Raw genomic sequence first — 13,686 nt, 5'->3', positions numbered from 1 at the left:
TACGGTGGACCTGTGATAGATGACGGCAGCATCGTCGAGACCGGAATACGTTCTGTTGTTTTGGAACAGTTTTCGAGGAACCCAGAGGGACGTTGATATGTTAACGATAAAGTGATTTTGATAATAATAATAATAATTAATAACGTTGACAGTAAAGTGACCATTAGAAGTTTATTCTGATTTTTAACGATTATTAATGTTTGCCGCAAATAGATTGAACAACTCATAAATAATATATCATTATTAGTAATCTTAAATGAACAAATTTGTACATATATATTAACTTTAAGAAAGAGTTAACAAATTTTATTTTTCCTTCTTAATCTTGTATATTATATATTATGTTCAACGGGAACTAATTCCGCCGAAGCTATTTATTTGCTTCTTCGTTTTCTTTTTATTTTTACATCAAAATTAAAACAAGTTATATTAAATATATTTATACTTGTTATATAATAAATAACTTTTATCTTTTCATCTTAAACCCGCGTATTATATACTATGTACAACGAAAATTAATTCCAAATACGTCAATGTATAAATATAATACAACCAAAAAGGGTTAAGAAATTAATTAACCTACGCTTTGCAATTTTTAGTTTGCTATCTTTGATTCTCTCGTGGAAGCAGGCAACGTCCAGGAAACCGTAAAAGAACAGTAAGATTGCAGACGTAGTTTCAAATGAAATTTCCGAAGAATTGTCACTTTTTCTTGGAGTTTCGCAGGAGTTCGTAAATAGAAATTGTAATAGTAGACCGCACGCGGTGGGTGGTCGTGGAAATTCAAATTTTCGGAAACCGTGTTTTCTTGGGATTGGTGAACCGGAAGCCAGGATAGGAATTGTAATTTTAATTGTAAGCAAATATTCACGGCGCCCGAGAACTTTGAAAACTGAAACTGGTTCCTGAAATACAACGAAGTAAAAATTACATTAACACTAATAATAATGCTTGGAAATATCTTGCATTCAATAGTCTATTTTCATAGTATATTTCTATAGTATATTTTTATAGTATATTTCTATCATATATTTTAATAATCTATATTTATACTATATTTTTATAATCTATTTTTATACTATATTTTTATAATCTATTTTTATAATATATTTTTATAGTAATTACTATTTTTACAGTAGTAATTGCATTTATTTGCAGTTATTGTTATAACAATTTTAATAGTGCTTCTGTCCTATCCTATTCGTCCAAAAATTATTCCTCAATTATCTGTCATTTTACGAACTCTTCTAATTAACGAGGTTTTATTTACCTCGTGAAGATCGTCTAATGAGGGGATAAGTCAGCGCATCTTTAAATCGTATTTAAGCATGAAATGTAAGCGTAATTACGCGGTAAGTACTACTGTAAATCAGTTAAAGCAAACGAACTTTCGTGAAGCTGTAGAATAACTCGTAGGAAGCGCGGGTCGGAAACTCAGTAGAACATAACAGTATCTGGTCAGACTCCGACCACGTATTATAGAATAACTCTTCTACTATCGTGCGAGTTAGCTCCGCACTTTCCAATCATTTTTCTACAGTTGGTATTTTTGTAATGCTTCGCGAATTTTTATCACTATTTCACATCGAAGCGCTGATTAATCGTTTATACAATAATTAATGTACTTTTGCCGACGAATCCTCGTAACAGTAGTTAGCTGTAAAATAAGCAACAAATATTTCTTGATTCAACTTTGGTGGAAAAGGTGAACTAGATAAATGATATAAATATTTATAGTTGTATAATTAGTTAGTATTCTGTAGATTTTATTTATGTGCAATGTAAAGAGATGCAACTTGGAACTGTGGGCAAATTAAATGGTTGAATATGCTGTTTAATTAGTCAGTTGTTTTTGACGAGTATACTCGTCGTGAGAAAGTGACAATATTTTATGTTATGACGAGTATACTCGTCGTGAGACGGTGGTAATATTTTGTACTATTATGAGTACAATTATTGTATATGGATGTTAATATTGTGTACTACGACGAGTATACTCGTCATGAAGGAATCTGAATATTTTCAGTATGCTGAGTATATTCGTCATGAAGAAATGGCAACATTTTGTTCTACGACGAGAATATTCGCTATGAAGGAATGTTAACATTCTATACTACGACGAGTATACTCGTCATGGAGGTATCTCGAGATTTGTACTATGACCAATATACTTGTCGCGGAGAAACGTCAACATTGTTTGCCATGGCGAATATATTCGTTATGAAAGAATGACAGTACTTTTTACTATGACGAATATACTCGTCATGAAGAAATATCATCTTCTATACTAAAACGAATATACTCGTCACAAAGGAACGTCAACATCTTCTACCATAACTAATACACTCGCCACAAATGAATATCAACATTTTACATCACGACGAGTATACTCGTTAAAAACAGCAAGCAGATTACCAGAAAAAATATCTATTATACATAAAGATCTATGAAGATATCAATAAAATATACAGGTTCCTCCCACGAGAAGATAAATCGGTGCCGCCGGCCGCTAATTGTTGACGCTATCGTGTCAAGGTTGTTAATGGCAAATTAAACGGATTAAAAGTCGGCGAATTGTGTCATCGGGGCAGGAAACAACCGCGTCGTTATCACTGTCGACCAAGGCGCAAGGGTAGAGAAATTGTAGGAACGGGCAAAACGCGGCGAGACAAGTTAGTAGCATCAAGGTTTTGTCCTTTGTCCCGCGGTGTCCCCGGTTACATGCGCGTATAAACCAGGCAAGATTAATAGTTACATTACCGGGACACGTCGGGCCAGATCCATTTGGTCTCGCATCGCGATGCTTCCTTAGAAATTAATATTCAAAACAGCGCATTAATTCCGCGGACACGCGAGACTTGACTCATTAATAATCCACGGATAATTTGCCACTCGGAGGGAATATAGTCCGTGCCAGGCACGAAGAATTGCTCGTCGCAATTAGGCGGCGCGCGCCCGACAAAGACGTCCGCTCTAATTTCTTAATAACGATACAGATGACGCGACAATTACCCGGATCGTGTAGTCGGCGATATTATCATACTGTTTACACGATTATAATTTATACAGTGTGCAGAACAATAGGAAACACGCGGTGTCCTCGAAGAAATATGATACTTCAACCGAACGCCTTTCATTTCCATATAATTACTTATGAAACACAGTCGTGATAATAATAATAATATAAATAATAATAATATAAATAATAATAATAATAATATAATAAAGAAACGAATAAAAAGTTCATCAGTGAAATGATTTAAAGAAACGAGGAAAATAATTGTAACGTTGTCAGGTAATCCTCTTTCACGATATTTTAAAAGTTAATTTTAATTTTAATATTTGTTCATCGATTTATTAAATTGTTTGCGCGGTTATATTTGTTTCTGTACGGTTATTTAGTTGTTTATTGGTTTAGAGGAACACCGGCTGAAAAAAAGCAGCGGAAACTAGCTGATTGCTAATTTCAATTTCCTCGAAACTCGTCTTCGGAGTTTCCTCTTTGTCTGACCATACGCCGGTACACTCTACTTCCCGGTCGACCAACCGTGCACGATTCCATTCTAGTCGCTCACGTGGAACACACGGCCGCGGCTGATCCTTCTTATGTCTGACAATACGCAGCCCTGTTCTGCTGAATGTTTATCCAAGCTTCCGCAGACCTCGCCGTGCTCGCTGCGAGTCGTTCGAATTTAAATTTTCCATTACGCTAAATATTTACTAAACAATTCAGACGGAACGTCGTACGAGGAAATATTGCATCTATAACCGTTGCCGTTCCGCCGCGAAGAAATTACGCTAATGTACTGATAAATGCATCCTGCAAAAAGGTTCAAAGTGCAGTTTAATACGATGGTATAATATCGGGAAATATCTATTTTCTTATTACTGAATTATTTGGTGGAATTGAAGTCACATTAAATTGTTTATAAGATCGAGGGTAATTATAGTAGGCGTTTACGACATGTTGCAAAGAAAACATTAAAATTCTCTTGATAAGCTGGTGCAAGTGGTATTTGAATGTTTCGAATGGTTATTTAGTTATAAATTATTGAACTTAACGGTTTCGTCAATATTTCCGAGAAACCGAACTAGTGTATTAAAAAATATGTATATTGTGAAGAGAATGATCATAGTAGATACTTGAAATTTCGCTAGGACTATAGTTTAAAATCTTCTTTACAAATCAGTATAAATTGCATTTTATTGTCTTCGGCAGTTCTTTTTTTAGAAATCATTGAACTTGCCCATTTCTTCACGATGTTTAAGAAACCGTACCACTGTTTTAGAAAATACATACTGGCGATAGTGATCATAGTAGATATTTGTTAATTGCTACTAACATATTTCAAAATCGTTTTTACAAATCGGTACAAACTGCATCTTGATATCTCAAGCAATTATTTTTTTATAAATCATTGAACTCTGACAGCTTTACGATGTCAGAGTAACCACAGCCGCCGCGCCGGCTGTAGACAGCACAATTAATCGATGTGGGGTATTAGATCGCTTCAAAACTACATTATGGAGATAATAATCGCACTAGAGACTTCAAAATTACCAAGAATATACTTCAAACTCCCCTCTACAAATTAGTACAAGCTGCACCTCAATATCTCTAACAATTGGTTTTTTATAAATTATTTAACTTGTCTAGATCTTTATGAGGTCAGCGAAACCATATCACTACCATATCACTGTATTAAAAAATACACCGCTGAGACAGAGATTGCACTAGACACTTGTTAATTACCAAAAAAATACTTCAAAGTCTCCTCTATAAATCGGTATAAACTGCATCCTGATATCTTCAGTAATTAATTTTTTTATAAATTATTAAACTCGTCTATTTCGTCACAATCTCGGAGAAACCATACCACTACTATATCACGGTATTAAAAAATACACTGTGAAGACTATACTTACATTAGGCACTTGTTAATTGCCACTAAGATACTTCAAAATCCCCTCTACAAAATAGCATAAACTGCATCCGAATGTCACCAGCAATACAATTTTTTACAAATTATCTAACCTGTTCACTTCCGTGACAATTTTCCGAATAAGAATCGCGACCATGATTCTCTCCTAGAATTAATGATTACGCAGGATCGATAAACGCCTCAACCGCGGAACAGCTCCATTGCAAATATCCTTCAAACTTCAGAATCCGCAATAAACGCAACTTGATGAGCCGGAGAGAAGGGAATGGAATTCCGCGGGCATTCTTTATCCATCGATGTAATTGAAGCCGTGCGTTTCGATAAACCCGTGGAACCGAGAAACCGGGCAGCCCCGGTGGAAACTGTTGCGCATAAATCGTCGTAACAGCCGTATAAACAGGTACGGTTGTTAGTTAGCTCCGCGTCCCCCCATTGTTTCGTGAATTGAAACCGATCGCAAGGAGAACGGCGGCCGTCCCTATTCGGACTCGCCGCCACCCGAAACCGACCGAATAAAATATTGATCATCAAACAATGCAGAGGCATGCTTAAGGGCACCATTAGTTCGCGGCTCTGTTGATGATTGTGCACGCAGATTATGTAATCGGGCGGTAATTATGTTCTCTTGTATGTAAACTTCCGTCGGACCTGTACCGAGAATTCGCTCAATTATCCGCCACCCTGTTTGTTCCTCTTGCAAAACGTCTCGACGCTAGACGTTGCGCCAAACTGACGTTTAACTATATCGATGTCAGAGTCGTGGTTCTCAAGGAGTTGCAAAAATTGTCAAGTCTATGTCAAGGTTATGACATGGCATTGTTTTTGTATATTTTCGAGCGTAGTTTTCAAGTATATTTTGAGCCAAAGTGACGATTAACTATAGTGATGTCAAAGTCTTGATTCGTAGGAGTTGCAAAAATTATCGAGGTTATTTCAAGTTTATTTGGAGGTTATGTCGAGATCTACGACATCCGGCACCTTGTTTGTTCCTACTGGAAAACGACTCAACGATAAACATTGCACCAAACTGATATCTAAGTATAGTGACGTCGAAGTCGTGGTTTTCAAGGGGTTGCAAAAATTGCCATGCTTATGTCAAGGTTATGGCGAGGCATTGTTTTCGTATTTTTTTGAGCGAAGTTTCCAAGTTTTCTTTGCAACAAAATGACGATTAACTATAGCGATGTCAGAGTCTTGATTCGTAGGGGTTGCAAAAATTATTGAGGTTATTTCAATGTTATTTGGAGGTTATGTCGAGATTTATGACATCCGACACTTTGTTTGTTCCTACTGGAAAATATTTCGACCATAAACATTGCACCAAACTGATATCTAACTATAGCGCCGTCGAAGTCGTGTTCTCAAGGGGTTCCAAAAATTGCCATGCTTATGTCAAGGTTATGGCGAAGCATTGTTTTCGTATTTTTTTCAGCGCGAAGTTTAAAAATTTTTTTTTTACGATGAGGTGGTGCTTCGAACAAGTAGTAAAATATATAACCTCCATTATGCGAATCTTTTATTACGCTAACAGACAACACAGTGAATACTAGAGAACTTTACAAAAAAACTTAACCCTTTGCCGACCGGTAGCCTATAAATCGGCTTCTCCTTATAATCGGCAGCTTATGGATCGGTTGTCGTGGTAACTAATAATTTTGTTACTTATTATTGAAATAAATATAGTAAATTGTACTACACCAAGCTTCAATATTATTATATAATATTTTAAATATTAAATATCTCTCGCGAGTAATAAAATAAATGAAATCAAAATAGAAATGAAAATATGATATTCAGCTAAATGTTTACGGCCGAATGACCGGTCGGTAAAGTGTTAAGAGAACTTAATTGAAAAAATCGACAAATTTGACGTAATCGCGACAAAACCTTGACAAATTTCCAGCGTAACCGCGCCGCTATAATTAGTTTATATACATTACCCAACAATGTCGCCACACAAATTCTACCCCCATAAACGTAGTAACAAAACCAAGAAGAATTCCAAAGGATCATCGTCGCGTAGTGCAAGGTGCACGAATCGTGGAGTTCGGTATAAACAAATGGGTACTGTACGGGGTTCTGTCGGGCGCACGTGATCGAGCCTCGGTCATTACGCGATCCCGATCGGGATCGATTAAACACACAGAGAGCGCTCGAAAGAAAGCAATCGGCTCTCTTTCGACTTAAGTGGCCCTCGTCAGGCCGGTTCCGCGGGTCGCCTAATGCATTACACATAACTCGGCGATCCGCAGCGGGGATCAACAATATTTGCTGTTCGTTGGCAAAGTAGTCAGGCGTCGATAAACATTTGCCGTCGCGACGCTCGAATCCCTTGATTCGACGGCCCCGGCAGAGAGACAAACAATCCCGATGTCACATTCGATTCTTTTCGGCCCGGGGAACCCAATTGCGAGTTAGCAAAGCGGGGAATCTCTCTCTCTCGTCGAAGACGTAGGGGGGGGGGAGGGGGGGGGGGGGGGCAGCTTCCGGTCGCGTCGATCGCGCGAAACTTTCCTTTGATCGGGCGAAAGTTCGCCGGAACGGCGCCCGGGTCCCCCGAAAAGAAACTTGCCAGTCGCATTAATCACCGCCCGCGCCGATGAACTTCGCGAGGAAAATTCGCTCGGGCGACGGCTCGCTCCCGCCCGCTCGTATCCGCGCGGACCAGACCCTTGGATCCTCGCCGAATTCCCGGCTGCTCCGGTAACCAGCCGCCAGGATCCGCGATGACGATTGTTCGCTCCGAAAACGACTTCCTCCGGGAGGATGATCCTGGGGGGGGGGGAGAAGGGGAGGCTGGGCCGCCAACCTTACTGAACTTTCAACTCCGTCGCAAGAACGAGGACACCCTTTGTACGGAGATTCTGTCTCGCGGAGAACTGCCTCGCGAGTCTTCTTCCGGACGCCTCATTGATTCGAGCCCGGCGGAGGTCCTGTCGAGGAAAAAAAAGGAGCAGCATCGCCTGTCGAGCGAATGTGGGCGCGTCGACGCGATCAAATACATTGTGCTAGAATATAGAGTCCTGTGTATTTCTTGAGGCTTTGCGCGATTATTCTGGACTTTCTGAATTTTTCTGGTTAATTTTTGTTTGTTTCGTGGAATGGGGTGTAAGTGGACAAGTGTGTGGGGTTGTAATTGATTAATCATTATTGTTGGGTCAGATGAGTTTCAGTAGTTGCGTGGTTATAATGTTATTTAATTCAGACGTGTTGTAAACTGGGCTGTAGTTGTAATATACTCTGTATGCTATAGTTTAATATTATATGTAGTGTAAATAATATATTTAGAATACTATATTATATGATACTGTGCTAAATACTCTACTATAACATTATATAATACTATACCATGCGTTTTACTATAACATTATATAATACTATAGCATGCGCTTTACTATAATATCATATAATACTATACCATGCGCTTTACTATAATATTATGTAATACTATTCTGTATAATATACTATATCATGTACTATAATAGTATACACTATACTATAATACTACATAATATACTATAATAATATCTACTATACTATAACTATAACTATACTGTATTTAAACCTTACCATAAATGGAAAGAAACAATGACATCAACGTAACCATACCCTTTTAAACATGAAAGGGTTGGAATGACAGTGGCGTACGTTATGTCTTTCTCATTGCGCAAAGATTTCGAACATAACCTATCAAACATATACGTCATTCTCATCTTTTAAATCAAAATTAAATCTTCCCCATCTATCGTTAACAATTAAACATTGAAACCAAGATTACCATACAACAAATACAAATTTTCTACCTAGCATAGAAATTCATTCGTAACAAAGAAATCCTAAACCACGTATCTATCAAATAAGCCTTAGTACAAGGAGTTAATAAATTTCCAAAAACAATTTCGAAATTTCCAAATTTATTATCATCTATAAATCATTATTGCAAACGAATACGTGCTGAAAGAAATCTTCAAAATAAAATAACAAAGATTATGCTTCGTTAATTAACGAAATCTAAAAAGCACGATATAGTTTCCAGTACCGCGTCTTCGAATAATTAATAATAAATAATTAATGTAATATATACATACATGTATTTATATATTAATATACTCTATAAATAACTAATCAATTAATTATTCACATATTAACAATACCATTAATAACGAACTAGTCCCCTCACACATCAACAATATCCATTAATAATTACTCAATTGTTCCAACATCAATACACCGCACAAATAAACAACAAACGATCACAGATCGAGGCGAACAATGCGACAACGTGATCCGCAGTTCAATATCCACTTCCCGATGAACCGCGATCCCTCGCAGCGACGTTATTTTATCGGCGGTGGGTAACAGGTCGCGGCGAGAGTACAAATTACGGGTCGCGTTCGCGTAATCTCCTCGAAATTCCGAACAAGTGCAACAACGCTTAATTCTTGCTTACTCCGCCACGGAGAAGAAGAGAGAGAGAGAGAGCAGGGGAGATAGGCGAAGCTAGATAGATAGATACAGATAGAGAAGAGGGTGAGAAGGAAGGCGGAGGTTGCGCGCGGCAACGATGGGAAAAAAGGAAACGCGTCGCGGTGCAGGAGAAGGAAAGATACTTGATGGTATGAGGGCGGGGGAGCATAGGACGCGGAGGAATAGGAGGAGGAGGGCGGGAAAGTTGAAGGATAAACAGGAATAATCCAGAGCTTTTTAGAAGCCGGAATTCGACGTCGCCGGGATGAAAAAGCGAAATACACGCGGCGGTCGTTTATCAGAAAAATGCTCTGCAAATTTTCTGCCGGCGGGCCAATATTTCAGCTCGGCCCGGCGCGCGCTGGCTTGCGGCAGCTCCTTCGAAATTCAACGCTGGAAACGTCGGCCGACGGATAACTGTTTCTGGGAATGGTTTGCTCGCGATTCCGGGATTCTGGCGGAGATGGGGCCGCGTATTTTCGGCGAACACCGTGCTCCGCGAACAAATCGCATAATAATGTTCGGTTCACCGAGTGAAATCGTCTCTCATCTCGATCTGTTAATTACTGTAAATAGTTTATCAATAAAGCAAATAAGAATGAGATCTTATTCATTTTCTTGTGAACGTAATCTTGCACTGGCATTTGTTACTCGACTGAAAAGTTGCCGAGCACGTTCAACAATAGTTTTTACTCTTTAACCCTTTCACGCCGAGCGCCGCATATACGCGGCATCCATGACGGATATATCCGCCGTTCGGCTCTGCGAGTTTCCATGTGGATGACGGATATATCCGTCGTTCAGCTCTGCGAGTTTCCACGTCGATGACGGATATATCCGTCGTTCGGCTCTGCGAGTATCGATGTGGATGTTGGATATATCCGTCGTTCGGAGCGAAAGGGTTAAAAGCCCCTCCCCAAGGAGATCTTGTTGTAATTCAGAGTCGCTATTATATTACCAGATAAAAACATTATCAAAGGATATTACACATTGTCCAAAAATGTTAGATCAATTATTTTTACTTTAACGTTGTGTACCAAAACTTTTCTGAAGTTGGTAGCATATGACGTGTTTTCTTGTTGCTTCCATAACCAATATTGGACATGAAATACTGACTCTTGAAGCGCCTACGTACTCTGTTGTCAATACCTTTTGGTTTACGCCGGTTTCTCTTCAGTTTACTGTATCGGTCGCTTTTGATGGCGAATGAACTTCTTGGTCCTCTTCTTAACACGTTGAATGCCACGGGGGTCACCGGTGACCGGCACTGAACTTGGCAGTGACGCCATGGGGGTCACCGGTGACCGGCGCGCTCAAATTGATGAAAATATATGTAATTTAAACAAATGACAATACTTATAATTTTTTTATTATTATCATCGTTGATGTAGTGGTGTGAGGAAATGAATGCCTTATAAAACATCTGAAAATAGTTTTATTTATACATGAAATATAGTTTTATTATGTGACATTACATGTATCGCATAATAGAAAATTCATCGTGGCGCCACGGACAATTCCTGTAAAATGGGCGTGGCATTCAACGTGTTAACAATTGTGTTTGTTAGTGTAAACGTTCCTCGTTACGCACCAGGCAGAAGAGGTTAGGTCGAACCAGAAGTCCATCATTGACTATTGTTATAAGAAATATTTTGGTTGCGTTAGACAATGGGCGAGAATGTAATTTGCAGAGGTTGCTAGATTTCGAAATTGTGTATAGTGTAGTAGAAATGGTTTTCTTGCTGGCGGAGGCATAGAGGAGATACGGTGGTCGGTTTGACAATGGAGCTTTCGCTGCGACGTCTTCGAAAAACTTATGAAAATCGTAATACCTGCGCCCGGTACCAACATCGGAGGAAATAGGGTTTCATTAAGTTTAGTAATAATCCGAATTTGCATAAGGTCCGCAATCTAATTGCGATACCCTGAGGGGAAACGCGTTATTTATGGGGGGACGCACGGTGTCGGGCGAAATTCGGGCGGAGAATTTCTGCGGAATGAAAAAATTGGGGGAACTTTTGTGCGGCATCGATTGCAATTTGTATATTGTTACATTGTTACATCTGTATTCTTGTACTGTAGAATAGTATTATACAATATTATTATACTAAATTATTAATTAAATTCGTACTCGCAGCCAGATTCTCTGTTAAACTAGACTTAAACTCGAAACTAAACGACGACGACACAGTCCTCTTCTTCTTAAAATCTAATAATCAAATTAACCTGATTACAATTTAATGGTACCGTTGCGTTAGCATTAAAAACTAAACCAAAACCATATAAACCAAAACTATACCTAACCCTCTAAACCACGCGATTGCCAATAACCGCGGAATTAACTCGAACGCGCTAAACCGAATAAGCTTAGAATAACAACAGCAATAAATCAATTATGCCCAATTATTCGTCAAATTGGGAATAAAATAAAATTAACCTAGTCATATTTGCTGCGGCGCCTAATTTCCATTTTAAAAAACCCCGAAAAAGTATGGGAGAATCGCAGCGGGATCGGGAAACTAGTGAAATCACGGCGAATAATCCGGTATAAAATCAATCTGTGGTGGAAAAGCAGCGGCGCGGTCGGAAAATACGGTTCCCATGACAGTCCTCGGCCTCGATACCGCAATAATTCCATCGCGGACCTCGAAAACGAGGCTCCGGGCTCCGGCTGGCTGGCCGTAGCCCCGGCAGAGCGTGTTTCGGCTGGTACGAGCAAGAAAGGGCGTGAACTCGTCCCCGGCGGATAATTGATTAGGCATTTAATTGGACGGAATAGCAAGGCCAGACACTGTGTGCCGTGTCGCGCGCACCAGAGTGCAAGACGAGGCCGGGAAGTCCATTTTCTTGTACGTCGCGAGAAGCTGAATTATGGCGTCATCAGTTAGAAATAATGAGGTAACCTCGGGGAGAAGCCGGAGCCCGCGGACGGGGAGGCGCGCGACGGCAAAAGTCGCCCGGAGATGACTTATTATTTTGCAATAGATTCCCTCCTTTTTTTTCCCTCGTCTTTCGCCCTCGTCTTTCGCCCTCGTCTTCTTCACCCCACCGGGCCCTTCTTCGCCCTCTGGCTCGCTCTTTATCATTCGCCGTCACTGTTTCATTTTTTTAAACATGTTCCCTTTCTCTTACTCTGTCTCTTTCACTGTCTGTCATTCTCTTTCTCTTGCTCTTTCTCTCTTATTCTGCCTCCATCTCTTTATCTCACTCTCTCTTATTCTGCCTTTCTCTCTCTCTTAGTCTCTTTTACTCTATCTGTCTACCTCTCTCTTACTCTCTCTTAATCTGTCTTTCTATTTATCTGTCTCTCTCTTATTCTGCCCCTCCCCGTCTCCCTTAATTACACAAGTATTCAGACAATTTATAAAATTAAGACACTTAAAAAGCTACAACAATAAGTGCTTTCTTAAATTTTTATTACTAGTTTTATACCTTTTCAGTTCAACAATATATTTTAGAAACTTTGAAATAACAAGGAAAACCTTGTCGAATGAAACAAAATGAATGAAAAATAGAAAAGTGGAAATTAATTTCCTGCTATAAAATTCATCCTTAAAAGATTAAAATATCATAAAGAATTTTTCCTTTTCATCTATATACATGTATATTTATTTAAATATATGGCATAGAAGTCGAAGCCATACTAGCGTCTGAATACTTTCAAGAAACACTGTATGTACCTCTTCCTTTTAATATATTAATATATTGTAGTTAATATATTTAATATATTTAATTATTTGAATACATGGCGGAGGAGTCAAAGTTATACTAATGTCTAAATACTTTTAAGAAACACTGTATATACTTCTACTTATTAATACATTAATATATTATATTTAATTATTTGAGTATATGGTGTAGGAGTTAAAGTTATACTAATGTCCAAATATTTTTAAAAAACTGTATGCACTTTTTCCTTTTAATATATATATATCTATTTAACACTTTGCACACGAATATTGCATATAATATTGTACTTTCACCCTTCAAAATAATTTTTATAGCAACAATGTTGAATTTTAGGAAAATTGTTAAATATGTTACTGTTAGTATAAATCACGAGAATTAATTTAGTATATATATAAAATACACTTCGTCGTAAGACAGAAAAATTATTTTAGATTTAGAGCCTCTCTCTCGCTCTCTCTCTCTCTCCTGTTTCCCTCACTCCTCCTGGTTCACTCTCCCTCTCCACCTATGTCTCTTTCTTGCCGATCGCATCAACCCCATGGTCGCTGTTCCGCTCGCCTTTATCCCGCCCCTCGCGTCCTAGCGA

The 13,686-nt window shown here is 38.7% G+C and overlaps 1 protein-coding gene and 1 pseudogene across 1 annotated transcript in view; one reads left to right on the top strand and one right to left on the bottom strand.

Annotated features, from left to right (window-relative positions):
• Nucleotides 1-10,016: 10,016 nt before the first annotated feature.
• On the bottom strand, nucleotides 10,017-10,699 carry LOC144475125 (large ribosomal subunit protein eL32 pseudogene; annotated as a pseudogene).
• Nucleotides 10,700-11,078: 379 nt separating this feature from the next.
• The window catches only part of Carpa (Carbonic anhydrase-related protein A), a 71,292-nt gene continuing 68,684 nt past the window's right edge, over nucleotides 11,079-13,686 (top strand). Inside the window, exon 1 of the mRNA XM_078190704.1 lies at nucleotides 11,079-11,090. Within this exon, the coding sequence (XP_078046830.1) occupies nucleotides 11,079-11,090 (12 nt within the window). The remainder of the gene's footprint in view (nucleotides 11,091-13,686) is intronic.

The sequence above is a fragment of the Augochlora pura genome, chromosome 9 (genome assembly GCF_028453695.1).
Source record: "Augochlora pura isolate Apur16 chromosome 9, APUR_v2.2.1, whole genome shotgun sequence".
In the NCBI taxonomy this organism is placed as follows: Eukaryota; Metazoa; Arthropoda; class Insecta; order Hymenoptera; family Halictidae; genus Augochlora; species Augochlora pura.
Note: the sequence above shows the minus strand (reverse complement) of the source record. Positions and strands in the feature narration are given on the sequence as shown.